Source organism: Crocodylus siamensis, chromosome 1, assembly GCF_052110815.1.
Source record: "Crocodylus siamensis isolate JL-2025a chromosome 1, ASM5211081v1, whole genome shotgun sequence".
Lineage (NCBI taxonomy): Eukaryota > Metazoa > Chordata > Crocodylia > Crocodylidae > Crocodylus > Crocodylus siamensis.
In genome coordinates this window covers 118,945,242-118,961,583 of record NC_143395.1, presented here as the reverse complement: position 1 = coordinate 118,961,583, position 16,342 = coordinate 118,945,242, and the positions used below count along the sequence as shown (strand labels likewise).

Genomic DNA, 16,342 nt, shown 5'->3' with positions numbered 1-16,342 from the left:
TTTTGATCTCTGGCCCTCCCTTCCAAAACTGTGAAGTTTGTAAACTCACAAAATGTGCTAACGGAAAGCTGCACAAAGGTCACTGTGGCTGTTTATAACTTGGAGATGTCTCCCCTCATTTCTTACTCCCCTACTTTGGGGTTTCCCTTGCCATGCCTTGATGTTCAGAAGGAAAGAAAGAGAAGAGGAGCTCATGAGGTGTTTGTTACAGTTAGTGGTAGAAATTAAAGTGAGGTCTTTCTTCACAGATCTTTCTTCTCCCCTACACCCTGCTGTTACCACACCTATATGGGCGCAGGCCCATGATCTCCTTTGGAGTTTCATTCTCACATTAAATATGATGTGGTGCCTGGCTGCTGACCAGTCGCCCTGGCCTTCTACCCGCAGGAGCCAGCAGTTAATAATCCTCTACTTGCCAGCTCAGGCCACCCTTTAATTATCTTTTAACTGTCTTGTTAGTAAGTTCTTTGCCACCGGCCCACCTAATACCTTGGTCCTTATTAATACTGTGCTGCTAGATGCATTTATTATTATTTGAGTGATCTTCATTAATCTCTTTTCAGTTAACAAGTTTATCCCCATTCAATTGGTCCTTATTTATGTTCCTTCAATTAGCATATATTGTCACTTAATAAATCTTTAGTTACATTCCATTAATTAATCAGTTTACCAGGATTCTGTTAATCAAATTCTTCTATATTTAATCAATCAACTTGCTGGTTAATTAATAAGCTTATCAACATTCAATTAATCAATTATTCTATATTTATCTTTTATCAATTAGTCATGATCCCATTTCTCATTAAGCTCACTGGTGACAGGTCACCTCACTCACAGGTTCCCTGACCAATAAACCAAGTCTAAAGTCCTGGTGACTGGCACTTTGAATTTGTTTGATTCACTGGTTCAGGTAGCTCTCTCTCTCTGCCCTGGCTCTCTGTGCTGCCTCTTGTGGAGGGGTTGGTTCTCCCCAAAGTCTGGCTTTGTCTCTGGCTCACTGTTTCAGCTCCCAGCACTATCTCTGTGCCTCCACGCAGCCTACGTAGGCTCAGCTCCTCGCGTGCTTCCCCTCTCTGGGAAAGTTCAATTGTGCCAGTGGCTCCTTTCAGCTTCCGGTGGGACTCCTGTCAGCCAATACGAGCATGCTCCAGTCACACGGGGCCCCGCACAGCCTGAACAGACTGGAGGGGACACCATTCTTCCTTGGGCTGCTGGCTGCACTGCTCTGGTAATCGCATCACCATCTCAGGGTCCAACCGTAAATTTTTCAATGGGCTCTGGTCCAGCGGGACAGCCTGGAACATAACAGGGCCTGAGGCTGGTGCCCATTACAGTCACCCAAACATCAGCACTCACTGTAAGCTTGTAGAATACCCCCTGCTCAAAAGGGAAAGCACTTCTAAGCACGAATCCCTGTAGTGAGCTCAGGTGGAAGCCTGATACTACCCCTAAAAACGCTGATAATCCTTGAACCTGTAGTTGGGTAGGACGGGGTTTAAAGGAGACAGGGTTTCAGAGGCAACCCAAAGAGGACCAACCAAGAAGACTGTGACCCCTGATATCATGGACAGCGACCATAGTAACAGTGAGAGCATTGATTGAAACACCTGGCAGCACAAGTGAGTAGTGGTGACCCCAGTGGAGCAGCAGTGGACTCTCAGCAGTGATGGAGCAGTGACCCCTGGCAGTAGGCAGCATACTCCAGTAGCAACTCTCAGCAGCATACTCTAGCAGCAATCCCCAACAGAAAGTCCAGTGTGAGCCACTAGTACTTACCTCTTTGGCTGGGGCAGGTGATAGCGTCCCAGGAGCAGAGTGGCAAGCCCCTGATGGCAAGGAGCAGCAGGGTCCTTGGGGGTGGTTCTACCTACCCAGAACCTGCCAGTGTTGCCAGTGTAGCAGAGCCCCCTTACAGCAGCTTTGAGTGAGTCTCCCATCCCAACAGACTGGGCTATGTGGTAGCTACCCTGGGATAGTTTGTCTGTGACTAAGACTGTTAATAGTTTTGGGTTTCATTTAATGCTTAATAGTTAAGGCTTTCTTGAAGTTGTGTATTTGTTTTCCCTTTCCTCCCCATTCCATCCATAATAAACTCTGTTATAGTTGCTACTTGCAAGAGAAGTTTGTTCACTTTAGAACACCCAGGCAAGGTTGTTTTTCCAAGGTTTTCGGGTGGCGGATCGAGTCAGATTTAGAAAGTTGGTGGTAAACCCCTAAATTTGAACCCAACTTTGTCTGTCCAGTGTCTGGCAGAAGGGTTACGTGTTTTACTTATTTTCCAATACTGTAATTTTCCCAACTGTTTTATTATTGTCTAATGCTAATTATTAGAATAACACTATCCCATACTTTGGCACACTTGCAAAAAGGTTGGCTGCCACTGGTCCATGACAACAGTTTTGAACAGTTCCCTAACATTCTACCCCTGGAGCAAATAACCAAATTTCCCAAATAACACAGAAAACATGCTACAGGCTCAAATGATGTAGAAATAAGGTGCTTTTCTTTCTTACTGCTGACTTATTTAAAGGATGCCTGAGCAATCACTAAGGAAGAAAGTAAACAGAGCAAAAACAGATGACACCTGGACTAATGAAAGAACAGCATGCTACAGCAAGTCAATTAAATGCACCCGCCTTTTTCTCACATTCTTACATTTTTTCTATTTTAGACCTTTTAACGAAAGACCTGTCTTCTTAGGATTAGACCACGTATTTGCCCAAAAGCATTTTAATGAGAAAAAATAGCACATAAATCAGGCTCAAATGATTTAAAAACAGGGGTGTCAAATTCATCTGGCCCCATGGACCGGATAAGCATTGCTGGGTCAGTCTGCAGGCCAGACCTGACTGACCCACCCTGTCTAGTGCCTGTGGTGATGGATCCAGCCTGGATGTAGCATGTGTTGGCCCCCAGAACCAGCACAGAGCACATGCAGGCAGCACAGGGGCTAATCCAAACTGCCGGTTGCAGCCTGAGCCCCAGACCTTGTGCTGCCTACAGTGCTGTGTCCAGCCCACACACTGAGGGATGCACACACCCCATGCCAGTTCCAGGGGCTGCACGCACACTGAACCCCGGGGCCAGCACATCTTGCATTTAGCAGAGGTCCAGGATGCAGGCTCCATGCTAATTCCCTGTACTGCAAGCAACCCACACAGCAGCAAATCCAACTGTGTGCCACATGCAGCACATGAGGACTGGCTCATATGGTCAGTCTGGCAACCCATGGACCAGGTCACACAGCTCCATATGCCAGATCCAGCCTGCAGACCACATGTTTGACACCCATGGTGGATCAATTGTAATTTAAAATCAGCACGCAGGAAACTTCCATTTAAATAATAAACGAATCTGGTGTTCCATTTTATCATTTTTCCTCATTGGTTGAAATGAAAAACATGCTAATTTGCAACCAAAAATTGCCTTCTATCAAATTTGGTGGTACCTTTTCCTAACCAGAAAGAGACACTGTATCTAAACATAAGCAGTTAAACAATATTTAGTTAGTTTCTTCATTCTTACTATATTTTACTTTTTAAAAAGGGTGAATGATACATATCCATTTACCTGAGATTTGTGTTGATGTACTCAGAAATACTGTATACAAAACAGAATTTTAAAATGTTATTAATAAAACTACTTAAATGTTCTTGATACATAAAAGGAGGACAGAAAGTATAGGGATCAAGTAAGAATTGTCAAGAGTCAAGCTGAAGAAATTAAAGGAATAGAAAACTAAAGCAAAAAACTAAAGATTTCATAGGCTTTCATAGACATTCGGGCTGAGAGGGACTCCAGAGGAACATTGAGTCCAGTCCCCTGCACCAGGGGCAGGAAGTCAGCAGGGATCATAGGATCCCAGCAAGACAAGCATCCAAATGTGTCTTGAAGGCGTTCAAAGTGGGTGCTTGAACTGCCTCCGGTGGCAGTATATCCCAAACCTTGGGGCTCAGACAGTAAAGAATTTCTTCCTTATGTCCAGCCTGAATCGGCTGAAGCATTAAGATGCTTTAACCATGTACATAAAAAGAGAACAAGGAAGTAAGTGGGGATGCTGTACAGGAAAAATGGGGTTGAAATTAAAAATAATGTAGGTACAGCCCAAACATCATGGCTGATTCAGTAGAACATGAGGACTAACTTGGAGTGGCTAACAGAAAGTAGTACTTAGAAAGGGAAGACACTGTACCTGAAGTAGAAGACAAACTCAAAAATCCTAATGCACTCAAGAGCCAAGTACTTTTTCCAGTTATCCACACATATGTCACGTCAACTGTGTACGTCCTAAATTTTAAAGAGTCCTATCACAGACTTACAAAATTATTATTTTCTCTGGAATACCCAATAAGAAACTACTCTCTAGAGGGGCAGGTATCTGTAGCTGCACAGACTATTGCTTGAGTCAGACATGAGAGTGTAGGAGGCTGGTGAGTCTTTAGGCTGACAGCTTCTAGTTTATTTAACTGACAGTGGCAAAAAGCACCAGGAATTAGAGTCTTGTCTAATATAGCGGAGCCACTGATACTACTGGAGGACTTTTCCCCCTACAACAAAATACCTTAGTGTAGGCAAGGCCTTAGTTAACCCTCTTATGGATAGTTTCACATAACCTTATGAAACATTCATTTTGTTTCCAATGAGATTGATATTAACACTCCTTGCAGACATTAACAAACAAACACGCTTTACTGGAAGAAGCAGTGTGTTGGTTAGACCCAGCTCTACAGCATCTGTATAGATTGGGCTTTTTGGTGTTCTGAGCTAAAGCTGATCCAATCAGCTCTTAAAGTGCCAAAAGAGCCCCACTAAAGTGCTGCAAGCTGTACATGAAACGCATACACATCTAGTTGGACCAGGCACATATTAGCCTGATCTGCATAGTGCACCTTCTTAGGGGAACTAAATTAGATTGGGCCAGCCATTTTGTGTTTGACCTAAACTCCCTGAATGTATGTACAGCTCAACACTTAGATCAGTGGTTCTGAACCTTTTCCAGTAGATGCACCCCGTGGTCTCAAACTGAGACTTCACATACCCCCTAGGAGCAACGTTTCCAATGCGAGGTTGAGGCATGGAGCAAGAGTAGGATATCTATTGTCGAGACTTTTTTTTAGGCCCTTTGACCTGTGTTAGACAATGTATGAAATATATTTCATGTACCCCTGTTCAGAACCGCTGACTTAGATCAACCTTACTCTAGTTAGGTCAATTTAAGAGTAACATCTGCATGAACTCTTTGAGAAAATTAAATGGGAAAGATTTTTTTAGTTGAAAGAAGAACATTTTCTCTTATAATACATTGCTATCCTTATCTTCATGGAGCCAGGGCTTTCTCAGATTTAGACACTTCACAAACATTTAGGAAAACATAATTGCCTGCTTATACAGAAAGCAGGTTAAGCCTACAAGAGCTAACTAATTATTAAAGAACATGTATTCTTCTTGAACATAACTGTTGCACCGTAAGCTTTGGCAAGACAACTTGTTCTTATCCCTCGTCTTACCTGACAGTACAACCTAGCTAATATTTGTCAAGCCTGCAAACTTGATGGACCATGAAATTTTACAGAAATCTCTCCCATATATTTATTTTCTTATATCTTATGAACAAAGAAAGCAGTTCCCCTAATGTGAAAGCCAGTATCTTATCTGTTTAGAAGAGCAAAATTCAGTCATTTCTTAACTTATTTTTGTTCTGTATAGTCACAGGATGTAGGTACAGTATAATTAGGAATACTGCTCCTTCCTATATTTTCTCCAGTTCCAATGCTTATTCTTAAACTTTTGCATATTTTAACATAAATATAAAAAATAAGTCTGAACACAATTAGCTTGGTATCAATAATTCCTATAAATCAAGTATTTTAGCAATTTTTAAAATACATGCTTAAAAAAATTAAATGTTGCATAAGTATTTAAATGCAAAAAATAAATAGTATCACACAGAAATATGATAAAGTGCTAGAACGCAACTTTGCTAGAACAAATCGTGCATTACATTTTTTGAAAGACCTGTGACCTCCTTGCTTTCTCTTTACTAGATAAAATGTCTTTCAGAAAATAACTGCTCTATTTTGGCACGCCATACAAGTTTCTAGCATCCAGTTTGACAAATCTGGCTACTGTCTGAATTTCTTTCTCCAATAACAATGAACTTGGTATTCAAAATTACCCACAGAAGATTCAGCAAAATATTTATAGAAATCTGAGAGCAGGCTGGAATATCCAATTAGAGCATGCAGGATATTCATATTGCTGGAAAGACAGACAATTATCTGAGGAGAAAGCAGGAGTGAGAGTTTGTTTGCATCAAAGGCCACTGTTGATGAAGCATACTTTTGCAGTTCACTGTTTGATATTTGTCATCCACTGAAACTGTTGTCTTGAGGCAGCTACTTCTCAAATAAACACTGCTTATTACAACACAAGATGCTGGACCATATTCATAAAAACTATCCCACAATTTATTCTCAAGCATTAATCCGGCATCCTCTTCCAACCACTTCTGAATTGAGCCAACTCTAAAAAACGGAAGTTGTATATTCTCTGTGATTAATTTTAGAATACAGCAATTTTCATTACTTAGCTATTATGAGGGAATTAAAGTCTTCCTATATTTTATTTTCCCCATGGCACTGTCACATGTCTATACATGTGCTCCAGTGTGGGAGGGGAGAGGCATTTTAATGAGAGCAGCTCTCAGGAGCTGCTCTAATTACAACACCTGCAACGTCTCATATTCAGTGTCCCAAGCTTCAAAATGGCAATGGGGGCACTTTAACTAAAGCTTGAATGAGCTTTAGTTAAAGGGCCTCCACCACCATTTTGAAATACAAGGACACTGAATACATGTGATGGCAACGCTGGTAGAGCATTCTGATTAGAGTGTGCCAGCAGACTTAACCCTGCACATGTCCAGGTACCCTGAACGGTCCTTTAAAAGGAAACAAGTCCAATTTACCTGCAACTACATAGTTGTCTCCTAAGGGAGCCTAAGAGAAGGCACCTGCCTGTAATAAAGACCAACTGCAGTTAGAGAAAAGGGAAGCAGTAAGAGATCAAGAGTTATCTAGTGAGAGCTGTCCGAGGTCCAAGAGAGCAGGCCTGGACAGCTGTGAAGGAAAAAAGTTAGCATAGAGAAGCTAACCCAGAGAAAGTATGGAATGAAGATGCTGGGAGAGTACTGTGAATGAGAACTTTGTCTTGTTTAATTGCGTTGTTGAACGCTCGGGAGAACTGACAAAAAAACCCAAACAGTCAGGAGAGCCCTGCTGAACAAATTCCTGTTCTAAGAGAAGGCTAATGAAAGCCCCCTAGCAAATTAAAAGAACCAGCTCAGAGCAGGCCAGACTCAGAACAAAAGGGTTAATCGTGGAGGGACACTCACGGGACATAAACTTAGCAGGTGTGGAAGTCTCAGGTGAAAAGGGCTGGGGACCCCTTTCTCAGAAGCTCTGGTGTGATGGTTATGGACAAAAGCACCAAGTGCAGAGGATTGCCAGAGAGGTGGAGACTACAGAGAGGACTAGGAGCACAGACCTGAGGCAGTGCTTGGTAGACTATGGAAAGGTGCTAAAGAGGGAGACACTGTTAAGCATATTATCTGTGTGTAAGAAGTCAGAAAACAGTGTATTTACTACTTCTAACAGTAAGCTATCTGCTTATTTTCTTTGATGGTAGGGTTTCCCCTCTATCCCCTGCTGAGTACACACAGTGCAGTATATCCATTTGTGCTCCTGCAGCCTAACATATGATAAAATCAAACATATTTTAGAAAACTGGATATGCTTCTGAAACAACCTTGAAACCAACAGGCAAGAATGCAAAAGCCACAGGCAACATCATACATTTTCCTCATCAAAAGTAGTTCAAAAGCCAGTTTTGCACTGCTTGGATACAAAACGATTTAATACAGTGAGGATGCAACCTCTTCTCAACGTTCCATATATTCATCTAATACCTGCATTTTTTAAGTGGAACTGAAGGAACACTGCGAGACAACCACCAGATAAACCATGATGATAAATCTTTTGTTTGAAAAGGCAAGAAGCATTGCCCTTACAGGATCCCCTTATATCTTAGTTATTCAATCTAGTCTAAAAACATTTCTGTAGAATAAAATAAATAATGTGTTTGACATCTGCATGATAAATCATAGGCAGATACTTTCATACAACTAGCTCAGCTTAGGAAGTATTCTGGCAGCCAATGCACACTTGCAAAACAGCTCAAAAAGGGCCATAATCTCAGTTTAAAATGACTCTATGTTGAACCTTAGCCTAGAAAATATATTACATCCTTCTCATATCCTCTCCTACATTTTATCTGAATGATGGGAACAGAAAGCTGCATCAAGAATAAAGCTGTTTAAATTCTCAATGCACGCTCTTTTACTTTTATCCAAGCTTAGGATAAAACATGTTAAATGATTGACCAGCAGTCTTTTCAGCAAAAACTTGTGTAGGTACTGAGTAAACACATCACATGATTCTTACCATCGTTCTCCTCTACATAATAAAAATGTTGCTATCCAGAGTATATTTATCAGCTGTTTTTCCACCTCCAGGGTACTGTGTGTACAACTAAATGACACACTTTCTTTTCCAAGAATTTCTGCTTTTATGGGTTATAACTGGGAACACTTATGGGTGCATCAGCGGGTTTTTGTTCGTAAAAATAATGATAATGCAGTTTTTCATATTTTGTATTTTAATACCCCTAAAAGGTCATTTTACAAAGTTCTCTTTAAAAAGCCTTGCTAACTATTAGCCCTCTAAACTACCCAACTTTCTGAAAAACCTGCTAAGTGAATTTGGCATATTCAAGATTTATTACAGCTTCACTCAGATTTCTCAGTCGAACAACACCTCTTCTGCTACACAAATTTTCCCTACTGAATTTCTTCTGTGGAATGAAGGACAGCAAGATAATGTTTTCTGATGGAGGCCATGCTGCAAGCTATAATTTTTTTGTATGAGTCAAATCAATGTTTCTGATTAGGAAAATGAATTGATTATATAATGACAATAACCAGGTGTTTCACAGCTAAGACACATTATTTTCATTTTTAATGGAACCAAGAAAACATTATGAGTTAAAATTACGGTAGTTTTTACCGTTTTAAAAATTACAGTAATTTTAAAAATAAGCAGAGTTGTGAGACTCTAAAGAAAATACCTGTAAAAGTCTGAAAGTCTATTTCTAGAAATGAAATAAAAATTTCTAAGTAGGCAACTCTTCTTATGTACCATACTTGTCTTAGAAATACCAAACTAATCCGTACTTTCACACACTGCCTTACACATCATTTGCCCAATTACAAGTTTGAGGTATTAATACAGGTGCGTAGAATTGTTGAACAAGAACAAAAACTCTGGTGAACAGGAAGGTGTCAAGGTTATAGCAACATTCACAAGCACAAGTCATTCCTTTAACCTCCCAATACTACTGAGATTTCAAAAACTTGAGGCAGGGAAATATTTAAACTTTTTTTAATAAAGCAAATCTTCCTACTTCATAGGCCCAAACATATTTCCAAAGTACATACTGCTAAGGATATGTATTGAAATCTTATAACCATTCTCCTGTTCTGTTTCAAAGCATGATCTTTTATCGCAAAATATGTTTTTCGTTTCCAAAAAATGTCAGTAGATCACACAGACATGCACTATACAAAAACAGTGTACCTTGTTAAGCTTGTCCCTGTCTTGCAAGTAGGCTGCTGCCTTTTTCTGCTCTTTGCTCACTTCTGAAACAAGCCTCATGATGGTTTCTCTGCTAGCTTTTGACTCCATCTCATGAACACTGATAGCTTCTTTGAGAGTAGTAATCTGCCCTTTTAACATTTTATTTTCTTTATGCATCTCAGTGAGCTGGAGAGAGAAACAAGTTAAATAAGTATTAATAAGCTTCTTATACCACTTCCTATTAAAAACTGTCTATACTCATTTCAACTGATGGCAGCACTCCACCATCCCAGTCCATCCTCACCACTGCCCATCATGACTAGATGCGGGGGATGGAGCACCGCCACCCAACACCCCATGGCGCCACTGCTCTTTCTCCACCCCTGTATGCTCCCCCTACTACCCACTTCTGGTCTCATGTGCCAGAGCAGGGGGGCGAGGCTAGCACTCCACGCTCCCGCCGCCTCCATGAAGCAGGACTGGGAGTGCGGGGGTGAGGCCAGCAGTGCCTCACACCCCCACTCTGTCCCCTCCATCCCCACCATCATGGCAGTGCTCTGTTGTCCCAGTTTATCCCCGCCATCCCTCTCTGCCTTTAAGGACCAGGGCTGGGGGGGGGCAGGGCAGCACCACTCCAGCCCCCCGCTCCAGCCCCTCAGTCCCCGCTGTCATGTTGGCATTCGGCCATGTGTGTCTGTCTGTGCAGAGCACTCAGATTAGTTGTTTCAGTCAGCACTGTGACTGGCTGCCAAGACAACCAATCAGAGTGTGACTAAAGCATTACAGGCAGGCAGACAGACTAAGGCTTTTATTATATTAGATAGATTATAGCAAACCTTAATGTGGGTTAGTCTATTAAACACACACAGACAGACATACACATGCTCAATAATATATCAAGCATCTGAAGGGCTGTTATCATTTCTGCTTGTCCACACTGTTGGTAAGGTAGGGCAAAAAATGAAGAGATCATACAACTATCTGTAGGTGGGAAACGGGGGTTTCCTGTACAATTTATGGCGGTCACGCCACTGGAATGGGAAACTAGCATAGGCCATGTTTGAAATATTATGTTTGAAATGTTCTCAGACATAAGTTTTTAAATTTGCCAATGCTGCTTTCTTGAGCATAAAAAATAGTAGGAACATCTGATAGACAAATAAGTTACTGGGTTGCTGTTCTGAACAACATAGTAATCTGGGAGGGCTGGTAGCCCAAGGAATATTTGAGATATATCACTGCCAGGGCACCAGGATAAGGAAGGGTAAAGAATACCCCATGATACTTCAGTAATATGGGCAGGGAAAACATGCTCCTTTCATTCTTCTGATAGAATGTTTCTTAGTTTAAGCAACTCCTATTCTATCTTTAATTCTAATCTTTATGGAGAAAAGTGAGAGACCCTACTAAGACAAAAAGAGTAGATATACTGTGCACTATACTTGGTAAAACTTCAAATTTAATGTTTTGTCATGAGAATAGGATTTAAAAAAAAAATTCATAAGCTAGTATAAAAGAAATGGTTCAGTTATAGTTACTGCTCATCCTGTCTTAGTGACAGTTGGCTCATTAGTGACAGGAACTATTTTTTCCCCTATGAGAAAACACTGCAATTTGGGTACACTTTGATTAAGATGACATACTGTAAGAAACTTTTGTTATATACAGATAAAGGTTAAATTTAAGTATTTTTCTTTTCAATGGTTAAAGTCCAGAGCTCCTAAAATATTTGTTATAAATGTAAATAAGGTAGTATTTCAGTATTTCAGAAATTGGGATAGTATAGTCAGAGGCAACCCAAGCAGGGTGTGGGGCCTGGGGCAAATCAGCCCATGCGAGGCCCTGCCCTCTCTCCGATCCCAGACCTGAAGAAGTTCAGCAGGGTGGGAGGGGGGATGTTGGCGAGCAGCTCAACACGGAGGCACCCTAACAGAGGCACCGCTCCACGCCACTGCTGCTCCACCTGGCTCCACAGGGCCCCCCAAAGCACGGGAACCCAGGGCGGTCACACCACTTCGCCCTCCATACGGACAGCCCTGAGTATAATGGAACTAACCAAAGAAAGCAAAACATGCATAATTAAAATAAGTTGGCTTTTCACACTACATAGCAGGCCTACAAAAAGATTGGTTTTGTTTTCTTGAATGAGAATTCCACTGCCAAAAGTTTGAAAAAATCTAAAGAAACATATCAGTTTCATGCAGTGTTTTAAGAGAATGCTGTAGGATGAATGGTTATGGTTCAGTTATGAATGGCAATAAATGTATCATACTACAGAATCAGAGTTGAGGTTGCTTTTCAGTGGCACCATGGAAATGTCCTTGTTTAATGGGATATGTACATGTACTGAGCATTAGAAACAATGCTAGAATTTTCTGTCACATTGGATAGATCTGTATCATGGCAACAGTATGCCCATTCTCACTTCTCAGGAGATAAGAAGCATCTCACCCTGGAAATTAGCCTATTACAACACCCTGAGAGGCGACCCCAGTATTGCACTGAAGATGAGGCTTGTCTGTATGCTCAAAAGCAACATAGAGCTAAGTTCATCTCCTCCCCTCCCCCACACCAGGGTGTCATTACTGGCTCATTTGGGGATTTTTTGTGGGAGCATCTAGACAGAATTTATTTGCCTGGCAGCAAGACTAATCAACCTGCTACCCTTGTGACTTCAATAGTTTATGATGTTTTAGACAAGCAGTCAATTACATGCCTTGCATGCTAAAATTTGAACCTAGCAACAATAATGATAGTTGTAAGTTAATGTAATATTTACATACAGAAGGCTTGACTGAATTCAATGAGAGCTGAGGGTTTTCAGTATCTGTTGAAAATTAGGCCAATGTTTGTAAAAACTGTTTTAAATGGTTTCCAACTTCAAAGTTTTGTTAAAGTTATTTAAAGTTCTTGAAGTTCTGTTGTATTTTTCCTATTACTATCAAAGAATACAGTGCTATTAAACTATCCTACAAATGGATTTGTATATTTTGAAACAAATAATTCAAAAGGCAACAAAGCCTTATTGTATAACTGTCCAGTAGAGCAACGCAATACAATTAAACATTTAAGTAAGTCTCTACAATAAGAAATATAACTGCATGTAAAAATATAACTGCACATAAACCAATAACTGCACATGAATACCTTGGAAATCACAAGTTCCTGTGGTTCTTCTTTTCCTCTGATGTCTATGTCCAAAACCCCAGAAAGATGTGCTAAGAATTCACCATTCTTCCTGCTGATCTCAGAAATTTGATTCTTGCTTTCTTCACATTCATCTATATATTTGCTGAAACAAATCCACATCAGGATGAACACACTCAAAAGCAGTATTTTCTGTAGCAAAAGGTAATATCAACCTAAGCTTATTGCAGGTTTCTATGTATTCTACACAACCTTCATCAATTAAATTGCGATTTAATACATATACTATTTTTGTATTATACTTTCAACCTTTGATCTTGACTGGCATCTCAACAAAGTCCTCAACAAATGCAACCCCATCTCAGCACCAGACTTGATAGAACATGTTAACCAGACAACCAAACACTTACATCATTCCAGTAGGAAAAATCAAAAGCACAAGCTGCAAAAAGAAGCTGAAAATAACAAAGCTGCGGAAGACAATCTAATTGTTATAGAAATGCTAAAAGCACTTGACATCAGCTTCCTAATGAAACTGACAGAGCCATTGTCAGAAAAACATGCTAGGGAGACTGCTGAGTGCAAGACCTGCAGAGCAGAACTCATTGTAAAAAAACCCATGCAATGTGCTACTAAACTGGGTGAAAAGGATGGAGTGGATGAAGGGGTTAGGAAAGACTAGGCTGGATTAGGCCAAAGAGAGACTGTGTAAACCAGATATTCAAACTGTTGACTATCACTAAAAAGATGCATAGAAGGGCAGGACAGGCTGTCAGGACCCAGTCCCAAACCCCTGACCCTAGGTAATGAGCACCAGCTCAGCCCTCCACTAAGCCACAGCTTATGCAAGGAGACAGAATAACAGGAAAAAAGGTCCCACCAGAGAAAGACCTCCCCCTCACTGACCCCTAATTGACCTGGGGCTCCTGTCCCCTGCTTGGGTCTTCCCATCTGTACAAGGCTTCCTGATTCCTGGGGAAGCTGTCTAGATCAGCATCTCTCAACCTGTGGGTTGTGATCCAAAAGTGGGTCACATGAATATATGAAAGGGTCACAAACAAACTTTAAAAAATGGATTCTCCTTTAAAAGAGAAAAACACGGCAAAACATGGCTTTTCCCTTGCAGGCTGACAGAGTTCCAGCCTGTAAGGGGCTGCTTGCTCCACCCCAACACACACAACCACCCCTTGCCCCACACATGGTGGGGGTTGGGGCCTGGGGGCAGGGGGCAACAGATCAGGAGTGAGAGGCACTGACTCAGGACTAGGAATTGATGTTTACAAATGGGTCCTGGTACACAAAAGGCTGAGAATCCCTGGTCTAGATAACAAGGATCCTGCCACCCTTGGATTGCCCTGTTGTTTCCTTGCCTCTGTGCCCTGCTTCAAGACCTGACCACCTGAGCTAAGGACAGAAATTACACATAAACTGGTATAAGTAATCAGAAAACGTTTCAAATCTGTAACACAGCAACAGTTCAGTACACATAAAGCACTTTCAAAATGGCAAACCCTGTTTAAGATAAGCTTGGATGGATGTGGTATCAGACTTAGCTGATTTAGGTTAAATTAGTTTATTGAACTTCTATCCCAGATCTCCTCCAGACTCAAGTTAACTCATAGTTCCCCCCAGCACCCCAGGATACTTTGCACCTCCCCCACAAACCCCTCCCCCCGACAAAGTAGGCAGGCTAGCTTTGGCCCAAGCTGTCTGCTACAGCCTCGCATACAGACATGCTCTAGCACCCCCTGGCTTCTGGCTTGGGTCACTGCAGGCATGTGGCTTCATTTCCAAAATCAAAAGTAAATGTCTGTTCACTTGCTTATCGGTTCAATCTATGCAGTTTAGACTAACCTGCAGTGACTGAACTGATTAATTCTTGGGCTTTTTAATTGTTTGTGCTTAGCCCCATTGCTGACTCTGCTTGGACTTTGACCACTGCCTCTGTGTGCCATCTTGGATTGCTGTAACCTGGCTCTCACAGGTATCTAACCCAACCTGTTCCCTGATCTTGCTCTGCCTAGTATTTAGGTCCCAGTTTGGTCTCACACCCTCTGGATTTGACCTCAGCAACCCTCAGGCCTTGGGCTAACAGCTTGAGCAACTTGCCAGTCAAACTACCTACACCTTGACGCATGACACAGGCTCATCTGTCACCATCAATTTCGTTGAGGTTTTATAGGGCATTTGACTGCTTGCACAGACTGACTTTATGGAACATCCTTCAGTTCCATGGAATTGCAGCTGAAGTCATCAAAGTGCAGCGGCACAAAATATTCTTTAAGGACAAATGACCAAACAACAGTGGTTCAGCTGGACACTTATTTGAACCAGCATTGCATTCTTTCTCTATTGTTGCCTGACATTAAAATAGAATAGATAACAAAGATGTATACAGGCAATACATACTGTAGCATAGCATGGACAGAGAGCAAATGGATCAAGGTTTGCTGATGTCATTGTACCACTGAGTGACACCACAGAGAAGGTACAAAGACAGACAACCTAGCAAACAAGCAGTCAAAATGGAGCTCAAAGGGCATGTCTGCATTGCTATGACAGTGTGTCTAATCCTAACCATTTCTGAGCACATCTACCCCTTGCTCCTATACATACGCTCCAGACACAGGAATACACCTATAAAAGACAGTCTAAGATGTGCACCACACTTCAAGATGGACATGGATAAGCTCAAGATGGTACAAAGAAGAGCCACCCACATGGTCAAGGGCATGGAGAATAGGCCCTACAAGGAGAGACTCGGGGAACTGGGCCTGTTCAGTTTGAGTAAGAGAAGGCTGAGAGACGAATTGAGATACCGCCTACAAGTACATCGGGGTGAACACCAAGATTTAAGTGAGCAAATCTTCAGGAAGGCACCTCAAGGGAGGACAAAGACCAATGGACATAAGCTTATAGAGGGTAAATTCAGGCTAGATTTAAAGAAGAACTTCTTCTCTGTAAGGATCACCAGAATCTGGAATACACTCCCAGCAGAGGTGGTGCAGTCACCATCCTTGGAGGTGTTCAAGAGGAGGTTGGATAAGCACCTTGTTGAGCTTTTCTGAGCCCAATAACTTCCTGTCCATGGCAGGGGACTGGACTTGATGATCTTACAGGTCTCTTCCAGTTCTACAATTCTTTGATTCTATGACTATGTGCTTTTGTGACTACTCAAGACCTCAACCTCTGTCGTGTTTGAGAGTGGCCACTGGGGATGATCCTAGAGTCTCACTAGAGTACTTTAGGTTTGGGGCATGCATGCAGGAGAGAGCCAGTAGGGCATGATACGGAGCTTCATGGATTACACACGCTACCCCCAAATTAACTATGCCAAAACAAACATCCTTGAAATCCAGACATCAAATAGCAACCTTGCAGTAGGAGGCAAGAACATCAAGGTCTCCAACCCTATCTAAATTGTACTATATTAATCAATGGAGACCTCAAGGAAGAAGTGACACTGAGGATAGGAACTACAGCTACAGAATTTACTGAAGTCAACA

General features: G+C 41.6%; 1 protein-coding gene across 2 annotated transcripts in view; it reads right to left on the bottom strand.

The window, feature by feature from the left end:
- The window catches only part of CCDC170 (coiled-coil domain containing 170), a 124,413-nt gene that overhangs the window by 70,978 nt on the left and 37,093 nt on the right, over positions 1–16,342 (bottom strand). For both annotated transcript variants that reach the window (XM_090041504.1, XM_090041495.1), the window contains 2 exons: positions 12,837–12,981; positions 9,690–9,875 (listed from right to left, as the gene is read on the bottom strand). In XM_090041504.1, coding sequence (XP_089897630.1) covers positions 9,690–9,875; positions 12,837–12,981 — 331 coding nt within the window. The remainder of the gene's footprint in view (positions 1–9,689; positions 9,876–12,836; positions 12,982–16,342) is intronic.